The following is a 23716-nucleotide window of genomic DNA, read 5'->3' on the forward strand; positions in this document are numbered from 1 at the left end:
CACCCTTATTTCCGTTGTAATAAGAAATAAAAATTATGAAAAAATATTGTAGAGGGATTGAGGGGATTGCTGGTGTTTGTATCGTTGCATCTTCGGTGTAGTCGCGTGGTTTTGACTAGTTTCAATGAGTCTACAAAGCTGTAGTGTGGGATTGGATCCCTCGGGTGTGTCGAAATAATTATAAAACTCAGAGACACAACCCTCGCAAAAAAAAAAAATATATAAATTCCCGGAAAAAGCCTCTTGTGGCTTTATGAATACAGTCAAAAAAAAAGTATAATAACTAAAAAAATTTATTAAAAAATATATATGCAATAATTACAAATGTAATACAGTATTTTTTTGCAAGAAAAAAATATTCATTTTATGTTATTAAATATATCATTTTTCAATTACGTAAATAAATTAAAAATAATAATGAAAAAGTTTTTTTTTTTTTTAAATTTAATACTTGCAAGTTGAAAATAAAATTTAATTCAAGTATAAAAATTTTTATAAATTTAAAAGCATTTTTAAATGATTTTTTTTTTGTGCAATTTATTGTTGATGAAAGTATATTTATACTGAGTGTTAAATGACGAGAGATTGACGTTATGTTTGGTCCATTATGCGATGAAAATTGTTGGGAGCCAGATCTAGCTTGATGAGGGAGAAACAACATAACACTTTCACAGTCTAGCATCAACAATGTTACTCGAGTTACGATGCCACGTACAATATTTATAATGTCTATATAAAATATTTAAAATATTGTCTGCATGTAGCCAAAGTACGTATTAAACTTAAAAATAATATATATACAAGAGTGTGTTGTAAAATTGGCGATTGCACCAACAATGTCCTTCGTAAAATTTCAAGTTACGATTATTACATTGTCAAAATCCCAACAATATTCCTGTCTTGACAAATTATTAGATTAACAAGTCTATTAAATAGATAAACACCATAAAGATTCAAAAATTATTACAACAATTTACCAGAAATTTATTATAAATTATAAAAAATTTATTTATAAATTTAGAAAGACGAAAAAAAATGAATTTTCATTTATCAATTAAATTCTGCTTTTATAAAAATTCTCCTGAGAAAACGGATCGGTGGATATCGCTAAAATTTTTCAGGTAACTAGAGGCAGGTTTTAACTATTTTCAAAAAAAATTTCATCATGATCCCAGGATTATTTATCAAGAAAAAAAAATCAAGTCGTACTATCAATTTCTCTTGATAAAACGCTAGATAATTTAAAGTTCAACAAAAACACCTGCAGAAATTGCAGCGATTAATCACGTAAATTATAAAAACAAAACCATGTTATTGTTAAAAAATTTTAATGAATTAATGTCAATTAAATTTGTCATCCAGTTGATCATTCACAAGTGCTAAAATAAAAACACGATAATAAAAAAAATATGATAATAATTTAAAAAAAAAAAAAACGTTTGATTGGATTACTTTTGCCTCAACATATATTCACACATGTGTTAAAATAAATATAAATTTTGAATATATATTTTTTACTGAGTGATGTATAATGAATATTTTGATATTTTGATATCAACTGGTTCAACGATGTCACTGATGTTCGTCAGTACAAACTGTGGGTTGAGAGTTATTCTCATCAGTGATTATTTTGGTGATGAGTATACGCTACACAAGAGGGTGAAAATATTAATATAAATAAAAAAAAAAATATAAAATTTAGCATTGAAAGCATCACAAGAATAATATGCAGTAATGACTGCTAGTATTAATATTGATTCATCGATTGCAATGTCCGGGAGCCTGTTGAAAGTGTCCAATCATCAATGACCCACTTTTATCTATACCTATTTCATCACCATATACTCTATGATTGTTATCATTTTTTTATTTTTTACAACCATTATGTTTTTTTTATTATTATGATGGACAGTTAACTCACATATACCGGAACGACTCAATAAAAAAAAAGTAAAGCATTGAGTACTAAAATACAGAAAGCGTGTTTTTATCTGTATTTTTTATTTTTCATTTTTTGTCGACAAATGAAATTACATTGACGATAGTTGAGAGAAAAAAAAATAGACAACTATAGAGTGGTACGTTAAGTTGCTTACGAGCTGGTTTTTCGATAACAGGATATAATATAGTTGTGAATTTATATACATTTACTAGGAAAAATTGTATATATGTATGTGAAATGATGCAGTTATGCATTGTAAATAAAAATTGATGATGGGCAATATGTTAAATTCATGAAGTATAACTGAATGGAAATTGTATTGAAATTATATCGAAGTTTAAATTTAAGTGCATGGAATTGTTTATTGGCTAGAGATTTTGATATATATAAAAAATACTCGTGAAATTCATAAGAGAATTTTACTATTATATTGATGGAATTTTATTTAAAATGGTAAAATGAATAAGAAAAGAATTTTAAATTCAACATAAAACTAGAAAATTGAATTGATTTCGATATTGTAGATTTGTTTAAATAAATTATTTAAATATTTTTTTAATAATTTAAAACTTGTGATTTTACTGACAGATGGGCCAAGAATGCCAAGTCATGTTTTACTGAATCACCAAATAATGATTATATAAAATAGAAAAAAAAAGTAGCCAGTGTTTTACTCATTAATCGTTGAAAATGTTGGTAAATCCCCTTGTGCAGATGGGGTCTGAAAGATGTTTGAAATGAAAGGATTAACCCATTGTGAATATCAAAGTTACAAACGATAAATTATCTACCATTTATAAACATTAGTAAAATAATAAATGATGAAAATTTACATTTAAAAAAAAAAACAACTGTATAAAAATCAATTTAAAAATATTTCATTGACTTAAAAAAAAACAATATATTTTAATTATAAAAATAAATACCAATTTACAAATTAAATAAAAAAATTATTATCTTATTTTTTTTCAATTAAATTTAATTAAAATTTAATTAAAATTAAAATTCATAATTTCATTTATAATAACAATACAAATTTTTAAAATTAAAAAATTTATATATTTTATACTTATATGAAACTAAAAATAACAGCTTATTTTCTATAATATTTTTTCCCTCAAATTTATGAATAAATAAGAATATTATTAACGAGAATATAAGCCACAAAATAATAACAAAAAAAAGCAAAATAATATTTATCATCGTTGATGATTAATAGTATATTTTTTTCAATCTTATATTTAATAGTATATATGTTTGTAACGATGCATTCTAGGTCTGTTTATGACAGAGGGTTTTGATTAATTATCGATAACGTAAATTCATCCACAGATCTATAATTCTGTTCACCTCATAAAATGTGTTGACAGCTGACGTAGCGTTTGTGTGTGTGATGCATGCACAATTTTGGCCTTAAACACTGATTATAATGGCACTTATGTTACACCCATATATGCAACTTTAATTTATTGATTTATCATATATATTTACGAGATAATATATTGCAATAATGAGCAGTGGCACGCGACTCATGATAATCATCATCATTAATGCATCAAGAAATAATAGTCCACAGGGAATTACATTATCTTTTTTCTTCAAAAATAAATACCAAAAAAAAAAATATATAAACTAAATTTACCAGTACATCAAAATAATAGGACCCATGTTGCATAAAAATCTCATTAACTTTGCCCCATGGCTTAAAAAAAGATAAATCGCGTTGAAAATATATATATTGTTTCGAAGGGTTTTATTTTTTTTTTTTTTTTCTCTCTTTATAATCTTCATACGGAAGTGAAATTTCTTGGAAATTATTATCTTTTATCTTAGGCCTCATCTTGGCTGATGTACACAAAACTTTGGGTCAAATGAATATAAAAAGAAAAGCATGATAAACATTGATGGGAAAAATACACATGATAGAATCATGATGTGTAGATAATAATATCATTTTTTATTTAGCTGGCTTATGGTGCTTTATAAAAATTATTTCATGTTAAGAAAATAATTCAAATTATGAATGGGTATTGGGGGGTTGTAATGTGTTGTTATGTGTGCCCATAGGTGAATGTTATTACAACTTAATGCCTTGAATTGTTCTCCCACAAGTATTTGAAATTATGCCCCCTTGATGTATATTATAAGGGTTTTCAAAATCATACACCCTTATTTTATCATTCCCTATTCTTTTTTTTTTTTTCATGCTCTAAATCATCATGGTTCATCTGAGTCACGTGTACATTTTTTCTCTCTAGATTATCAAAATAAAATTTGGGTGAAATAAAATTAAATTTATAAAAATGATTATGTTGATGAAAATAAAATCCCATGGAGTGAATCCCATGGAACAAAAGGCAAGATCCAGTCAATATATATGAAGATCAAAAAGTAGAACACTGTAAAGACCATGTCCAAGTAAAAAATAAATTAAAAAAATGTATGCTGGCTGATGGTATAATACTTGACAGATATGATCCTTGTATTACCGTGTGGATTAGGTAGTTATTAAACTATCTGGGGGTATAGCTGTCATGCCCGGTTACGAAAGCATCAAAGCGGACATCCTGCTGGGATGATGATGAAATACCATTATATATAATACAATATAATAAGTATATACATAAGTCTATCAAAAACTTTTAGTGTGTTCAATGTTTTGTGTATATTCTCATTTACAAAATGCTTAAATTTTCCAGGATGTATAAGTACAAGATTTAATTGCTATTATACAATATAATAATAATAATATTTATATATTAAAAAGCTGGATAACTTTGTGAATAATATAATACCACAACGTAACAATATCATCATGGCTTGATTAACCGACATGTTAAATATAACGTAACTTTGAAAATTGACCTTTTGTAAATTTATTTGCTTTACATCAGCTATTAAATATTTTTGGAAATGCAATTAATTAATATTATAATTTAAAATTGAAATAAAAATATCATGTAAAATAATTAATCTAAATATTTATTAATTATTATTTTTATTTGAATTAAAAATTAATTAATTTAATCATTATATTTAAAATGATTTGAAATATTAATTTGAATTTTTTTTATAATTAAAATAGGCACAGATAATTTAATTTTTAAAAATGAAATTTATATTTAAAATTGATAATGTATTATAATTTAAATATATTTTGAAACATACTGAATATAAAGTTGTGTGTTTTAAGTATAACAATTGTGACATGTGTTAAAATTTTGAATAGATATTAACCAACAAGTCTTACCCGGATATTCAATGCAATTTCCGGGTTAATATAGTAGTATTTTGGGTTCGTAGAAAATTATAAGCAAGTCATGAGAATTTTGTGTAGAGTATACATGTATATATTTATTATAATAGAAAGGATGAGTTGAAAATTTATCGTTGCTTTCAAAAGACATATAGTTTTGTGAGAAATATGTGTGTGTGTATAATGTTTATGTTGTAAATTGTGAAGAGAAGTAAGAAGAAATGATATTGAGGTGAATGCAAACACCAAGTGTGTGTGTGTGTGTCATCAACAGTATACGAAAATGAGTTGAGAGAAGTAAAGGGAATAAATGTAAAGTTGAATTTTGAAATTAAAAGACGATGGTGTTCATGTGAATTCATCTTGTGTGAGGGTGTATTTTATAATACTGGCTGAAACGGCAATTAACAGGGCCATGCTTATAAATACATTTCATTTCAATGAAGGGTTAACCATCATCAAATAAAAATACAGAAAACAAAAATGAAAAATTAAATGAGGGTAATTTTATCTATGACAGCATGATAGTTTTAATACTCTCATGTAAATATTTTATATTTAAAAAACTCACCTTTGCTTGTTCCGTCTGGTCCACGTAATATTGTGCACTCTTCTATTGTACCAAATGCTGTGAACAACTGTCGAACATCGTCTTCAGTTTGTTGTTTACTAAGCATTCCTACGAACAGCTTTCTGTCTGCATTCATGTCCAATATTGTATCAGTTGATGTGAAATAAAATTTTCAAAACAAACAGAGAAAAAAAAATACAAATTTCATTAGTAAGATTTTTTTATAAATTTTTAAAAAATATAAATAAATAACGTTAATGACAATATTTAAATATTAAAAAACAGGATGATAAATTAAAAAAAAAAAAATAATATTTAAAACAAATAAAAACTAATTATGAGGAAATGCGAGTTATTGGTTTTGTAGTTTTATTTTATTTTCTCCAAATTATATTTGAAAAAAAAAAAACATAATTATAGGGATGAAATATAAATATATAATTTCTTGCAGTTAACACGGTTACAATCAGCAGCTACTGTCATTATTAAAAAAACAAAGGATATGAAAACAAAAATAAATTAATAATATATTGTAAATGTAAAATAAAAAATGAATTAAAAAAAAATGATGAGACAACCTGGGGAGTCACGTGTGACACTCGTTCTACCAGTAATAATATATTTTGTATATGCATCATTGGAGAACGTGCGTGACACGTATGATACTCCCACGGTGATATTATCATATAGAAATTATATACAATACACAAATGTATATACTATTTAATATAAAAATAATAATAATATACATAACGGCCATGTGACATTATTTTATAATATGCAAACACACATCTAAATGACATCACGGTTCACGACGTTTCTCCTTGATTTTTATTTTAACATTTACATTAATTTTATTATTATTATAAAATTTTTTTTTGGCTTATTAATAGGTAATAATAATTGTAAATTAAATTATAATAAATAATAATTATAGGCTCTTTTAATTAAAGGCAAAATTAATTTTTTAAAATTAAAATAAAACACAACCAATTGCTCTCAAGTCCTGCAAACCTACACCGACACAATTAAGCTTAATACTAAAATAATTTAGATTACGTGTAATCAGGGTTACTAAATATATATATTTTTGAAAATAAATGTTAATAAATTAATTTAATATATATGTAAATAATAATTAAATTTATCAAGAATGAGTCAATGATTTTTTTATTACAAAAATTTTAATTGTATTTTGTTTTTTAAATTTTTTTAGTCAATGACTCATTCTAATTGATTATTACGCAACGGTGTAAATAATGACAAAATAATATTATAAATAATTTTTTTTTTTATAATTTAATATTATTATTGTCTTATTTAACACAAAATAAATAAAATAATATTAATTTATTTCTGATTAAAATTAAATTCAGTTTTTTTCAAGATAAATTTTGAATAAAAATAATTTGTAGTAATAATTACATAATAATATTTGACAATTTGATATAAATATATATATTTTAATATATAATTATATCAATTAAAGACATCGACAACGAACGAGACAATATAACATCCAACGAGCGAGCCACTATATGGTCACAGCTGTATATAAAAAAATGAGCAAGGGTGGGTGGTGGTGGTAGTGGTGGGATGAAGGGAAGAATGATTTTTTTAATTTTTTTTTTTTAGTAAAATGACAGGGTTATTATTTTTTTTTTTTTAGGTACAATGGCAATGGCAGTGTATGAGATTGTTTATCCTGTAGAATTTTTTTTTTTTTCTTTTTTTTTTTTTTACTGCAGGAATTCGCGGGATAATAAGGGTAATATGAAAAATCGCCAGTTACTCACGAACACGCTTAACTTGCAATTAAATAAATATATATATATACCAACGACATATCGAGTGAGGGAAACAAAAAAAAAACAAAGGAAAAAAAAAAATGAAAATTAGTAGACAAAAATAATAATAAACAAAGATAACAAAAACGACGATTAAAAAAAAAAAATAAAAAAAATATGCGAAGGGACGACAAATAACGTACGACAAAAGGGCTTATACAAAACGAACCATATTTGATTATCACCCCGAACAGTAGTAGATACAGAAACGCACACTGGCGTCACTAGGTTGATACAAATCGTTGTGTGTCTACGTCGCGAAGTCGGGCTTCAAGATCCGGTTGATCAAGATGGGGGGTTACTGTGGGATTTTGCCAGGGGATTTGCTGAGCAATTGAGATACTCGTGTGTATGTATTTGGTACATGTGAGACTGAAAAAAAGACAAAGAAAAAAAAAAAAAAAAAAAAACATATTGAATCAAGATAATATAAAGCTCACGTGATATATATATTTTTTTTTTTTACTTTTTATATTATTAAAATGTGTCTTTTTTTTAAATGATATATTTGAAATTATCGAGGGGCTATTTATCAGAAGCTTTGTTGATAACGTGACTGAAAATATTAACTGTAAATTTTGTCAATTTTTTTAATTTCGTGACTTAAATTGCTGTGATAATTTTTTGAATTATTAGCAAAATGAATAGCCCCTCGAAGATAATAAATAAATAAAAAATTTGAATTAAAAATAATTTTATATCAAAGTTTTGTGCGTTGATGAGATGATGATGATGATGAATGATCAAAGGAAAATAATCTCGTTGATATATTGCCACGACTCCCGTTTATTGTTAAATAAAAAATATATTTAATTATAAATTATTTGTAAATAAATAATAATTTCTGGAAGCTAGCTATCTTCTGGAAGTCGAAGTTACCTTTAGCAGTTGCTACCGGCGTCTCCCACTTCCAGAAGATGGCAATGGCACTCCCCCTTGTTCCTCATGCACTCTGAAATTTTAAAACAAAAACAAACATGGGCCTTTTTTTTTAGCCACACACATATATATTTTTTAAATATATATATAAAAAAAAAAATTGCTCGTTATCGTTGTTTTTTTTTGTTTCATTATATAATTAAATTCCATCGACTTTTCTTTTCGTTTCCTAAAATACAGTATTATCTTTATTTTTGCCAGAATATTATATTTTTATATATAAAAGAGAAAACATTATATTAAAAAAAAAAATATATGAAGACGGGGATGATCGCACGACGGAAAGTGTCTTTGTCCTCTTATTTTCCTGCGGCATCCTCCGGTTAATTTGCTCTCAGAAGTATACACTTAAAATAATAATAAAAAAAAAAAAAAAAACGAGATCAAAATGAAAGCAGCAACAGCAGGAAGAGTCACAGATAAAGAGAAGGTTAGATATACAGGTCACAGGATGAGTCTCTCAAGTTATTTTTTTATATATTTTTTTTACTAAAAAAAAAAAAAAATAAATAAAATCTCATGAAAGCCCAAAGAGTACCGCTGCTGTTTCCTTTCTTGTCATTTAGAAAAAAAATACATAGTGAAAAGTACGCAATATCGAAACACACAGAAGAGCCAAAAGTAACACGACAAAAAAAAATAAGTAAATAAAAAAATAAACTAAGGAAGAAGTGGAAAATCTCATTCGGTTTTCTTTTTTTTTTTTTGATCTAAGATTCGTATATATAATTTCACCTTTCTCATTTTTTTCGTCTTGAAAAAGCATGAGTGGCATGAGAAAAAAAAAAAGAGGAAGTTTGGGTACAGTGAATTCATGAAAAAAAAAAAAAAAAAGCTTTAGTAAAAAGCCTCCCTTACGGCACTTTACTATCACGCGTAATAACTTATCCCAAAAGGTAGTGTGCAAAGGGAAAAAGAGCGCGAAGTAGATGGGCAAACCAAGCTAAAGTAAAGGCAAAAATAAAAAAAAAATAAAAATATATATATAAGAAAGAAAGCAATAAGAAAAGGTGAGATTCGTTTTTCGTTTCACAAGGTAGTGTAACACTCTATACTCTCAGCTTGAGGCTCTTGGGCACATTTAAAGATTTGTCTCGGGAAATTAGATTCTTGGCTGACTTTGTCGCGTCTTTTTTACACCTCACTCTCTTACATTTATATTTCCAACGTCTTACACATCCTCACATTACATTTACTCAACTTTCTTATCTCTCATTTTCTTTTTTTTTTCTCTTATATTCTTTCATTATGTATATACTAGACTTGAAATATACATCTCGGCTTTCATATACCGTCATAAGCATCATACATATCTTATTTCATTTCTTCCGGAAAATAAAGGAATAAAAAAATAATCATTTCCATTAAAACATTTTTTTTTTTTTGCAATTTTCAAAATTCCTTTTGTTAAAATATCAACGAAATTAAATTTTAAATTACATAATCAAGTCAATTAATAATCAATTTATTTTTAAATAAATTAATTTCCAATTATTCAAAAAAGTAAATTAAAAATAAATTTTAAAAAAAGTCAACTGCAATGACCAATTGTTTATCGAAATTTTCGAAATTAATTTTTTCTAATCATTCATAATTCGAGTTAATAAAAAAATCATCTAGTTGCACGACAGAATATATTTTTTTTCTTGAAAAAATTATTTGGCAAAGATACTTATTTAAAAATAAAATTAAAAATCCGAAATATTATTTTTTGTTTACTTGAAGAAATATATTGCAAAATTAATTAGTCATTTGATGGTGACGTTTGAAAGTTTACAACATTCAAGGCTTGACATAAAATATAATTAAAAAAAAAATAAAAAAGTTTTTTTTAAAAACAAAAATATAGTATACATCCCAGTGGCGTTTAGCACCTCGACAACCCTGAGGGATTAACTCACGCAACTCTCTGAGAAAAGAAAAATTAACCCCCGGGAAATTATCTTTGTTCGAGTATATAAATTTTTTTTTCACCAAAACTTAAATGAATAAAATAGATTAAAAAAAGAAAAAATAAATTAATAATAATTTAAACACGTTAGAGACTGTCGAAACATTCACTATGACTTTAAAAGAAAAAAAAAAATTAAATTGAGACAACGGGAAGCGAAATAGACGAGGTTGGATAATAAACAAAAAAAAAATCCAAATATATACATGTATATTCCATTGCGAAATGAAAATCAGCTGACTCTGAAGTTATTTTATTTTTTTTATTTTTTGTTAGTAAATGTGAAGAGTTTAATATTTATGTCAGCACTTTTCATGGCCACTTGGGGCTTATGCTGTACGTGAAGACAGTATAATCTCAAAAGAAAAAAAATTTGATGAAACAAAAAAAAAAGCCCAACCCTGAAGAAGAAAAGTCATCAGTGAAAATATGAATCATAATTTTCGGCAGTATTTTCTTTCGTGGTTTAAAATTATTTTAATACGACACAGGATCCCAAAATTTTTCCGATTATATTTTTACCCTATCGAGAATTTGGCAATAATTTTTTTCCTTATTTTTTTTTTAGGGTGAAGTTCATGGATGATTGTGATGATGCTAAGTTTTTGGGGGTTGATAATTCAAGTTGATGGCAAACGAGACTGGATATCTCGATATCAGGCAGATGTATCCACACGTTTATCTTGTCTTAATATATGTAAAAGTAGTAGTAGTAAAATAAGAAGAAGAATAAGTAGTAAAACAAAAAATAAAAAAAAAAATATAAGAACATGAAAAAGGTGAATTGGAAGGGTGTATGATAGTACTTGTGTGCTTCGAAGGGTTGATATGGCCAAAGAGCAAAGGGGTCTTGGGGTCGCTTACATTGAGGGATCGAAAACTTATCTACTTGCTCAACTAGCATTTTCGTACAGGCCTTCTCTCTACAATTTACCTCACTCTTATCCAGTCAAACCAACTTGAACTCAAGTTGAGTTTCTAAACTCAAGTTCTCACTTGCAATCTTACTCAATCGTTTTTTATTTTTTTATTTTTTTTAATACTTCTATCTATCCTATATTTTCACATGATTTTTTTGTCACTTAATTATTAAAAAATTAAGCTATATTTATTTAAATAAACAATGGAATTTTTATAATTATTATAAAATAATACTTCTATTACTTGGTAGATTGATTTTAAATTTTATTATTATTATTTTTTTCATTTTTCTCCAGTTAACAGTTTTTCAAGTGTCTTAAGTATTCTTACACAAAAGTAAAAGTTGGATGCAAACCAATGATAATAGCCAGAGCGGATTCACAATGTCAGTTGGACTCTTCGTCAGGATTTACCATTGTCCTTTGTGTTTTTCGTTCTGCGACGAACTCATGAAAAAGTGGTTTATATGAATTCTCAGTTGAAAAGAATTGTGAAAAAGAAAATTTCTTTTTTTTATTATAAAAATAAAACGTTCACTAAGAACTTGGGTAATATAATTCTCACTTATTTTTTAAGACAACAAAAAATAATTTGATGAAAACAAAAAAGAATCATAATAATGACGTTAAATTTCACAAACAAAAAAGTTGGAAAAAAAAAAAATAATATATATATTTTAAATAAGCGATAGATGTTTTATAAAGAGGAGGGTATTTTTGTGTATAAAAAAATAGGCTATTTGATGTATTTCAATGAGAGTTGAAGCTTGTCTTTGTATCTGCTAATAGAACATTACTCTGAGTTGTTAAAGTAGCACTAAAGTGCCATCAATGTCGCAAAGGTGAATGAGAAATATCTATAAATGACGTAATTAAGACTGTAAAAATATATCCAGCATATTTTGTCTTTTTTTAAATGTGTGTGTGTTTGAAAGGGTTGTATAAATGTAGAGGAAAATTCATGAAACATTTGTTGAACAATGAAATGCTTGAATGTCTGATGAGACATGAAGAAGATACTATTAATTCAACAAATTAATTTTCCAACCATTTACGTGTTATTTCCTTTCGTATTTTAATTTAATATATTTGAATTATACTCAACAATTTAAATTGTTAAAAAATAAAAAAATTAAATACTATTTAAAATAATAATATTTAATTATAAAAAAATATTATTTAACTTTTTTTGTTATTATTAAATTATTTTGTTGTATTTAATTGTTGAAAGAAGATGATTATTATTTGGAAAAAAAATAAGAAAATTATAATGAGTGTTTTAATTGATGATAAAAATTTATTTTCTATTTGAGGAAATTTTTTGAAGTCGAGTTCAATGATGTAATTACTAAGCATAGGCTTTTGTGAGTTGATGTGTCAAGTTGTGGATGTCCATTGTGAATGTATGTATGACAGTGTGACTGATATTCAAAGCTGTTAGAGAGATCTCAGTGATAACTACGCCCGTATTCTCAAACTGAATGCTGATATACTTTGACAGAGACAGAAATTGAATGACAAGTTTGAAGAGGAATATTTTACAATTGCATATCCTTTCGAAATTACCATATGAATTTTGAGTCCTTCATCCTTATCTAACATCAAATTTTATACCTTCAATTCACATAACCAACATATGGTTTTGACCTCAACATTATTTATATAAATTAAACTTTCACGGCTTGTTTAACATGCTCAGAGTTTGTTTTTTATTATTCATCTCTTAGGTATATTTTAAATCCTTAATGGAAAAATATTATTTCTATAAAAATTATCATCTTTTTTGGATAAAAAAAATTATTAATCAAAAGAAAAATAAATTTTCTTCAAACGTATTTCAAATAACAACTCAGTTTTTATTTTTTCAAATTAAAAAATAATTAAGTTTTTTGTCAAATTTTTAAAAAGATAATTATTATTTTTAGGTTTTATTAATCCAAGATTATAATTTTTATATGAATTTATTATTCACAGTGTTTATCTTGGATATATTTTTTAAAAAAAACTTTAATAGTGACACTTTTTTGCTTATCATTTTAGTATATGTCAAGTAAGTAGGTCGACTTTTTCATGTCGTGCAAATTACCACATAATTTATCCTCAATTAACAACTTATCAAGATAGCACATCTTGAAAGCTCTTTCAAATGATTGCTATCATTTTTTATTTTTATAATTATTATTATTTATTTTTTATTCATCATGAACAAATAGGTATTTCTATGGATTTATTGTTGGACTTTTATACTTGTCTAGATCAAAATCGTATAGAAAAAAATATAAGAAAAAAAAAAAAAAAAACATCAAGCCGCTCCGGTTTATTTCTCAGGGGATCGATGGCACGAAGAACAGTCTCCAGGGATCTACCTCAGGGGTAGATATTCATAAGAAGTAAAATAAAAAATTATAGATAAAAAATTTTTTAAAGAATATATTAAGAGCATATTTTATTTTCTATAAATTTTTATTTTAACAATTAATTATGAAGTTTAAATTATCATTAGTAATTTTTAAATTAATTGATATTTTTATTTAAATTAATATGCAAAAGTTAGCCATTAGCAAATTGTAATTATCGATTTTTTAAATTTTCAAAATTAAATTTTTTTTGCAATATGTATTTTCAATTTACTTTTTTATTTTGATTGACTTACACTATCACACGATTTACAGGAAAAATTTTAAAATCACGAAATTTTTTACCCTCTCGGTGAGCGATTCAATCAGCCAGTTGGATGACAATTTTTTTTTTATTGTTATTTCATGAGGGAAGTTGGTGGAATTTGTTGGTCTTGCACAAAAAGCAATGAGGGATATATTTAGGGTAGTAGTATCAACTGATGACGTCAAAGTATGAGAATGAAAATTCAGAAATATAAAATACCGATACAGGCTTGAAGAATAATAATAAAAATAAATAATATATTTTTTTTTAAGACAAGTCAACCGGAGGGTGATCAAATTATCAAAATATTTTATTCTCATTTTAGATTGATATATTTTTTCCTCAAAAATTTAACGCTCATTTCGATAATTTAATTAAATTTGCTTGTAATTTTCCTGTCAATAATAATTTGCATAAATAAAAAAATAATATAAAAATTTATTATTTATTATAATTTAAAAAATTCTTTTATGATTTTATTACCTCCGCGGCTTTCACTGTCCGCCGGTTTCACTTGGATAGGACGGTTCATCTGAAATGTAAAAAAAAACAACAAAAAATGAGTATAAAAAAAAATAATATATACATACATATACAAAATAACAAAAAAAAAAATAGTTTAATATTTTTTTTTTTTGGAGATAAGGTGTCAATGACATTCAGCTGTCCAGACTTGGTCAAAAAAAAAAGAGGATATTTCTTATAAAATTTATAAACTTGTACGACACTTTGTAAAGCAGAGTTTAGAAATTGAAAATATCTGTCAGTGACAGTCTCAGTGCTTGGCTATTTTTTTTTTAAGATACAAAACTTTATAACACCACATCTTAACTTTGATATACGAGAAAACAAAAAAAAAAAAAAATAATATGAAAAATGGAAAGCAAAAAGAAAAGTGAGGATGTACATTCAGATATATAATTCCCAGGTGATGAAGACTGGACTCAATGGACCCGAGGCATCAAGATTTGTATACAGAAAAAATAAAGGATCAAAAAAAAAAATATATACAGTTGTTTATTTTATTTGAAAATGTTGATGGCCTCAAGGCAAGTGGAAGCTGGTTAGATTCCCGTTGAGAATATGAGGATCGACCACATAACAATATATAGGTAATACACAAAATGCATGATTCATGACACTTGGGACATTGTTGAGCTTTTTTTTTCTTCTTTTGATACTATATTTTGGTTTTTCTTATATGTATTTTGTATGCATTCCATGCAACGTGAAACAAAACTAGCTCTTATTTATTTTATTTCCCATCAGGCACCAAAAAACCACATCCATACTCTATTTATTTTTTTTTTTCTTCAAATATATATTTATCTACTTTGTCTTTTTGTTTATGCGATGTATCATGCGACAATGCATAAATAAATTTTTTCCACAAATTAGCATCATCAATTTTATTAAAAAAAATAAGAAAAAACAAAAAAAAAATACATAAAAACGTCATATCACCTGGGAAATCTTTGTTGTCATGAAAAAAAATTGTTGAATATTAAAAAAATAAATTGAATTTAATAATGAAATATTCAATTGGTTAAAATAAAATACTCATTTGCAAGTAGATCAATGACATGCAATTGAATAAATTTATTTAAAAATAAAATAATATCAAAAAAAAATAATTCAAGGTTTAATTTATTACTCGGTGAATATATTCAAGTATTTTTCACCAATTGAAATTTCAAATAAATAAATAAACAATACAGTATTTATAATAATAAAAAAAAAAAAAAAAAAATGACAATGAGAAAAATTGCCTGAGGGTACATGAGTGAATTAATGCTGGAGTTTGTATAAAAAAAAAAAAAAGGGGTAGATGATTTTAAATATACTATGTCCAGTCAGGAAATTAAAGTTTGACTCAAAGTATCGGCCATTAGATGTTTGTTGTTGGTTTGGTTGTCAGGGTAACTTGTGCACATATATAAAATGTGTGTAAGTGTCTGTTGATAGCAGAATTGAGATACGCTTTTGCCACCCTCTTCCTTTACTTTTATCCACCTCATACTATCTCGTACAATTATTGTCTACATACAACAAAAGCTATTAGCAATGTTGGCAACTTTGTTGGCTGAAAATGTCCATCGACTGATCCAACAATCAACCAACAAATTTTCAATATAAATTATATTTTTTTTCCACTTTTTATTTATGAATAAATCATCAATAAAATTGATCATCTTCCCAAGTCATTTCGATAAAATTTACAAAATAAATTTTACATTCAAATCTTGATATCATCAAAAAAAAGATGTAATTATTTTTCAACAGATAAATTCAATGAATAGTGTGCTAATTACTGACTCGAGAGTTTATTCAAATTAAATTAATTAATTAATTATTTCTTGTTTTTCAAAACACATACAGAGTTATATTTATTTTTTTCCCCTTATTTTTATTTAGGCCGGTAAAGGATGGAAGTAATAAAATGGCTAAATTGATAGTGCAAATATATATACACACACCATAGACCGATAACAGTTGAATTGAATGGTGAATACCGCTTCGGGAAATTGAATAACCTATCGTACATTTCTCGTGTATGTATATAAAGTTAAATACATGGACTGTAGTATATTTGACCTGACGATGATGATGCCAGGACTGGCTGTGCCTGCAATCAGTGTACTTGATTCAAGATAAGAGCTATCAACTTCATTCTGGCTGGTGTTGTGTATTACCAACATCATCCCGGGCCTTGCCCTTTATTCACAACATCATCTGTATGTGTATATTGTATTTTGACTGTATTATTTGTATACAGAGTCTATGCTCACTTCAACGTTTATTCATTACGTTATTACTTTTTTTTTTTTTTTTTTTTTTTTTATTGTACAATTGATTTTACTGCGAATAAAAATATGAATGTTTTTTAGTTTATTTTTTGTTCATGTTGTCTGATGGTATAGAAAAAAAGTTTTGTACGTTTTGCTTTTTTTTTTTTTGTAATTCAGGGTATTTTATTTTTTGAATGGAAAAAGTTATAATTTGGGTAATTCTATCCATCAAATTGAAATTCGAAATGATGTATTGATATTTTTATGATGAGTAAAAAACATATATAAGTTTGATAAAGTCGATGTATTTTTTTTTATTTAAGAGCCCAGAAATTTTTATTTACAACCATTAATCATGGTTGAACAAAAAATTCAAATAACAATTTTCGAAAAAACACAAAGATTGACTTTGCCTTATTATTATTTTTTTGTTTAAGCAGAATTTAGTTGATATATATAAAATTGGATAAAGACTTTTTCTTGGTTTTTATTCAATAAATCTATCATAAAATTTATTTTCCATTTGTAAGAAAAAATAAAAAAAAAAAAAAAAACTTTTCTTTCGCTGGTGAGTTTAACTCTTGCTCTGCGTAAGAGGGTTCTTCACTTAACATCGTAAAATCGAGAAATGTTAGCATATAGCGGTTATATTTTTTTTTTGTTTTCAAGTCGTTTTATTCTACAAGGAAGGATAGTAAATTTTTATATTCTTGCAATTCTCAGCCACAAACTAAGCACTATGTCTATAGATAAAATAAAAAAGTAAAAAGAGACACGACCCCAATCGATGACAAACAGTAAATATCATTACTCACATCTTGGAGTTTAGGAAACAGGATATCACATGAACTGAGAAATTTTTCCCTTTTTTTTTTTTGTCTAGGTGTACAAATTCAGACAATTTGTGGCGCCATGAATTTACCACAAACATCAGTAAATGTTTGCAATTCGATTATCGGTCAGCACTGTGTAGCCGCAAAATAAATTTTACCCATCTCTACAAATTTCACCTATCAACACAGCTAAATAAGTAAATGTCGATAATAAAATAAAAAAAATAGTCATGATTTTTTTATTTCGTAACTTTAACATCGTATTTTCCAACTAACAAAATTCACCCTCTCTTTGACTCTATATATCTTTCAGCCTGATTTATTTTGTTATTTCAATATTTATCACAATAATATTTACAGCTTTTGTTTTTTTTTTTTTTACTTCAATCTTTACGAAAAGGAAAGAAAAAAAAAAAACAGCAATGAGATTAGACATTAACAGGCGAAAAATGTAGGACAAATTCTTGATGAAATTGAAGAAGAAAAATAATGGGGGGTTGAATATGAAAAGGGCCAGTGAAGCACAGATGGTACACACTTATGAAAAACATCATGAAAAGACAGACACACATTTGCTTCATAACTATTTATCAGAAAATTTATAATACTATTGGATTTTGGAATAGGGGAGATGAACGGGTCGATAAATTTTTTGAATTTCTCATATAAGAAAAAAAAATGTAATTATTATAATAAATAAGGGGGGCAAATTACAATTTATGAGAAAAATTTTATTAAAGTATTTTCACAGTCGAACTCCCAGCGGAAAATTCGAATTTTATTTTTAACACGCAATAAAATAAGACAATGTCTTTCTCATTTTAAAACATATGTTGAAAAAAAAAAAAAAATAATTTATCATAAAATAAGTCTATAATTTGTGGTTTTTTAAATCTATAAAAATTTTCTAATAAATTTTGAATTCCCACAATTTTATTTTAATAATTAACAGTTTAAAAAAAATTCAAATTTCATAATTAATTAATTATTAATAAAGCCTATACTTAAAAAAATAGTAAAATAAATTTTTTTTTTTAAATAAATTTATTTTTTTCTTCGTATAATTAATTAGCCTGAGTTTTTATTATCAAAAAATTTTATTATTAAAAAATAGAGATGGAGATTAATTTTGTTAATGCATTGACACAGTTTTTTTTTACTATTAATTGAGAATATTTTAACAAGCCGCACATGGATAAAAAACAGCATCTCGTGTGAACCCGGCACGTGTTTAGTATCGTCGCGCGCACAGACTATTTACAACGTTGTTCTACTGATATAATATTTTCGTAATAAATTTAAATACATCTACAAATTACCATAATATTATTTTAATTACCCACTTGTAAATATTGTGGTTATAAAAATAAACGCTTATTTATTTTTTGTATATTAATCAAAACAAATTAAATGTCATAAATTTATTTATGAAAAATTAATAATAGAATTTAAAAAAAAAGGAAATAAATAAAAAATAATGAAAATTATTTGTTGGGATGAATGGAGCACAGTGAGTCAATGAATTATTTACATTTAAAATTAGCGAAGTGAAGCGTTTGCTGCTGTCAGCAAACACATTGCTACAAATAGCTTTTTTTTTTTTTTCTGTTTTAAATTATTTATATTTTGTTTGATTGATTTTTAAATAAATAAAAAAAAAATATCTTTCGACAAATATAGACACAATTTTCAATTGAAAAAAACGAGCCAAAAAATAAATAGAATCAAATGAAAAATTAATTTAAAAATCTACTCGGAAAATTTAATTTTTTAAAAATTTTTTCAAAGGGCCAATTCAATGATGCATCGATTTTCTTTTTTAAAAATATTATTATTATTTATTTTTCATTTCATGTTAATTTTTTTTATTCAAAGGGGAAATGATAGTGCCGGGGTCTCGGAAGTTGAACGCGTGGCAGCTGCACTTTTCTCGAGGGGACAATTCGAAGGCGAATATATAGCGGTACGAATAGGGCGGAACCAACATTGTCAACCCCAGTTATGCGCATGCACCTAGCTTAAAAAGTCATATTAAAAAAAAAAAATAAATAACAAATTTTAAAGGGAAAAAAATAATAATAAAAATGAAAAATAAAAAGGAAATATTATTATTCAAAATTGAGAGGAATTTTTTTTTTCCGGTAACATATGGATAAAGTAACGGGGCACGCGATTGAACATGTATTTATGTTTAATATAACAACTGACGGTTAGCACTCGCAATGACTATTAATAGGATACCACATGATGCCTTCAAGTTTATAAAAACATGTGAGTCAAATGCTCGCACAATATTTTACTCCAATAACCATTCAATCTAACAACAGACAATATCTTGCGACAAGAAAAAAATCATAAAATCTCCATTATTACAATGACCAAATTGAGATAAATAAAAAAAAAAAAATATGCATTGCCACTCACCATATGAATGTCGTTCCGATGCGACGGCACCACTTCCACGATATGAACCATTGGAGCAATAAAAAATATAATGACAGCCGATCGAAAAAAAAAAATATAATTCAACCTGACTCTTTTTTTTTTATAAAGCTTTTTAAATTTAAATCTCCACTTCACTCACACACATAAAATAAAATTGATTATTATTTTATATTTTTTTTAACAATAAAAAAAAAAAACATGAATAAATATTAAAACAAGTTAAAAAAAAAAATATATTAAATAGTTCAAGTTTAAAAAAAAAAAAAAAAAAAAAAAAGACTTTAATAACTTTGGCACAATTGACTTTGAATAATTAATAATAAATTGACTAAAATAACAAGAAAAAAAAAAAGCAAATTGCACGATTTATTACGTTTATAATAAAAAATTTTTTTTTTTTATAAATTATCAAAGTAATATTTAATTGTAAAATGTTTGATAAAATTCAACTACAAATAACGTAGTATATAAATAATAAATTTTTCTGTATTATCGTTTGATAAAATATACGCGTCAGCGGTTCAGCTGTGAATAACCGGAGCAATAGATAAAACCCCAAACGCAGCTCGTCCGCGACTGATTCCCCAGGCCTACACGCACCCTCAAGTTTTCCACTCTTCCCCTATTATCGTTATCCACTCTCTCCTCTTTCCACCCCTCATCTATCCCACCCTAATATATTTTCTCCGCCCTGAAAAGCTTTTGGTTGCTTTTGCAATGTTGGCTCTGGCGCGCATTTATATTTCCCCTTCTACCATTAAGTATACCTCGTGTGGCAACCTTCATATCACCCCTTCTCTTATATTTTTACTTGAACCCCCTTTTGACTGATTTTCCTTCGTATCACCCCGCTTACAAACCCATCTGATATCCCTCTTATTTTTTTTTTTTTTATATTTTCTACCCCTCTAAAGGCCAGCAGCAGCAGCAGCATCTACACACCACACATTGACAGACTAACCCAACGCAGGGGTTGTTCAATTCACGCACCCTGCTAAAACCAAACGCGTCACAATATACATATATATCTTTTATTTTTATTATTTTTTATTTTTTTTTTATAGCTTCTTTCACTTTCTATCGTACACTGAAAATGTGTATTATCTTTTTTTTTTTTCTCTTCTTTATATTGACACACGACGAGAAAAATATTTGGCAAATGAAAGGGTAGAAATAAAAAAAGTTTATGAGGGACACAAAGTTGGATATATCAAAATGAACACGAGATATCGATGCTTTGGTACTACTGACGACGATGCTTGTGTGGCCAATCAAACGAACATAGCCTCGCTTCAGTCACCAAGATAAAAGAAGATGTAAAAAAGAGAAAAAAAAAAAAACATACACAGTGTATAAAGAGGGATGAAAGTAGGTGGTGTATATACACCAGTGCAAGGGGCTTTTTTTGTTTTGAAATTTTTTTTTTTTATTTTTATCTGGTTTTGCTTCACTGTGACAAGATTTTTCTTCTGGACTTTTTTTTTTTTTGTTGGTGAGGCATTTTTCTTGTTTTTTTTTTTTTTTATCTCATGGCTTTTTTATTCGTGTCTTATGGAGGCTTTTTCTGTGGATTTTTTTTTTTTTTTTACTTGCTGAAGACGAGTAATGAGGTTCCAAACGCGACTCGATACTGATTCGATTGGTCGAGATTTTTTCAACTTTTTTTTTTCATTTTTATTTTTCTTTGGAACATTTCTCTTCCTCTTAGTCTCTTACTCCCCCCTCGTTCTAGTTTAGTGTTGGTTTTACTGTGGAAAGAGAATCGATAGAAATTCAGCAAAGTAATATTGCCACCGGTCTTATCTCTTATTTCCGCTTTTAAAGTAGTCACTCTGGGGATCTTCAATTTTCATTTTTTGATATTTTTTTTAATTCAAAAATTCTAGTTTATATATAAAATTATATTATCATTTTATTTTTTTAGTATTTTTAGATTATAATAAAAATACTAATACAATTTTTTTTTAATAAAAATTTTTGTCTTACTTTAAAAGAAAATCTAAAATTTTTGACACTCTAAAATAAGATCCCTGGAGAAAACTGAAAAAGCGTCTTTCTGTTGCTTCAAAATTTCAACAAAAGCTCACACAAAAAGCTACCGGAAATTGCAGCAACCAGTTTCCATTAAAACTTCAGGTAAAAAATCTTCAAGTACACACATTTTCACAAAATGTTTGTCATAAAATTTCTGTGAATGCAACACTTGTGTTACACAAAATGACATTTATCAAACTAAATAATGAAAATTCAATCAACTTGAAAACAGCTGATAACGGATATTGTTAATTGAGTAATAAAATTTTATCAAATACATCACGACAAAATGTTGTATTATCGTTTAACAAATAGTCTAGGTGTATTTCTGGTCATTTGTACAGGGTTTGTCTGAGGTTTGCGTGGCGGAAATTACCAGTCCGGTCATGCCGATAACCATATATCGTTTCTAACATCCACACCCATGTGTTTTTACAATAAACCATCGGCCAAGCATCACCCATACATCTACACAATATTTTTCAATACGCACAGACAAAAAAAAAAATAATTTAATATTAGAACCAAATAAATGAAAATAAAAAAAAAACGATCAATATTATACACACGCAATTGCATACTACAATTTACTTGAAATAAAAATAAAAAAAAAAATATAATAACACAGCTTTTTAATTTTCCTCACTATCAATCAAACTTCCATCAAGAAATTTTTTTAAATTAAAAAAATAAAAAACAAGTTTCATCACTATCATGTCCACTTTTAAAAATAATAATAAAATTTTTTTTCCCCTTTACAATGTCATATTTGACAGGAAGCAGTGACTAATACGTCAATCTATCTGAAAAAAAAAAAAATATATATTTTTCTGGTATTTTATGTATACTAAAATCTTGCCTCCCATTGGGAATATCAAAAGCCCAAAATGAATAAATAAAAGCCCATAAAATTATGAAAAATTAAATAAATAAAAAAAAATTTTTTTGATAAGAAAAAAATATAAATAAACAATCTAAACAAGGGCCAGAAAAAAATAAAAAAAAAAAAAAAAATAGTAGTCTTTAATTTTGATTACATTAAATATAAGAAAAAGTATATAGATAATTTTTTTTTTTTTTTAGGGTGATTATGAAGACGTATATAAAACAAGACAATATATATTTTGTATATATGTGTCGTTGTCGTATACATGTCATCGGTTATTTTTAATGGCACGTGTATCAACTTTCACATAGTTCATATAAATTATTTTATATATTTATTTATTTCTACTGCGTGTGTAAGGGGGGGCGAGGGGGTGATAAAGATGGGGGGTTAAATTGACAACCCTCAGTAGAAAAACTTTTTCGACTTTGGCCTGGTATATATATGAGATTACAAGTCCTTCCTAAAACCAAACTGCAACCCATCTTTTTTCTTTTACCCTTATTTTATTTTTTTTTTCTTTTTCGATTCTTTTCCCCATATTATTCTCCCTTTTCATCATTTATTTTTTTTTTTTTTCTTTTTCGCACAAACCTTTTACTTAAATTCCATCATTTCTTTTTATATTCACCCCTAAAT

General features: G+C 26.3%; 1 protein-coding gene across 41 annotated transcripts in view; it reads right to left on the reverse strand.

Annotated features, from left to right (window-relative positions):
* The window catches only part of LOC122850136 (CUGBP Elav-like family member 4), a 368827-nt gene that overhangs the window by 31018 nt on the left and 314093 nt on the right, over nt 1-23716 (reverse strand). For 18 of the 41 annotated variants that reach the window (XM_044149207.1, XM_044149184.1, XM_044149181.1 and 15 more), the window contains 2 exons: nt 14574-14622; nt 5770-5895 (listed from right to left, as the gene is read on the reverse strand). In XM_044149207.1, the coding sequence (XP_044005142.1) occupies nt 5770-5895; nt 14574-14622 (175 nt within the window). Of the gene's footprint in view, nt 1-5769; nt 5896-7785; nt 7989-8495; nt 8569-14573; nt 14623-20136; nt 20751-23716 lie in introns of those variants that run through there. The other 23 variants (XM_044149202.1, XM_044149204.1, XM_044149205.1 and 20 more) reach the window with 12 other exon arrangements.

Source organism: Aphidius gifuensis, linkage group LG2 (assembly GCF_014905175.1).
Source record: "Aphidius gifuensis isolate YNYX2018 linkage group LG2, ASM1490517v1, whole genome shotgun sequence".
Lineage (NCBI taxonomy): Eukaryota > Metazoa > Arthropoda > Insecta > Hymenoptera > Braconidae > Aphidius > Aphidius gifuensis.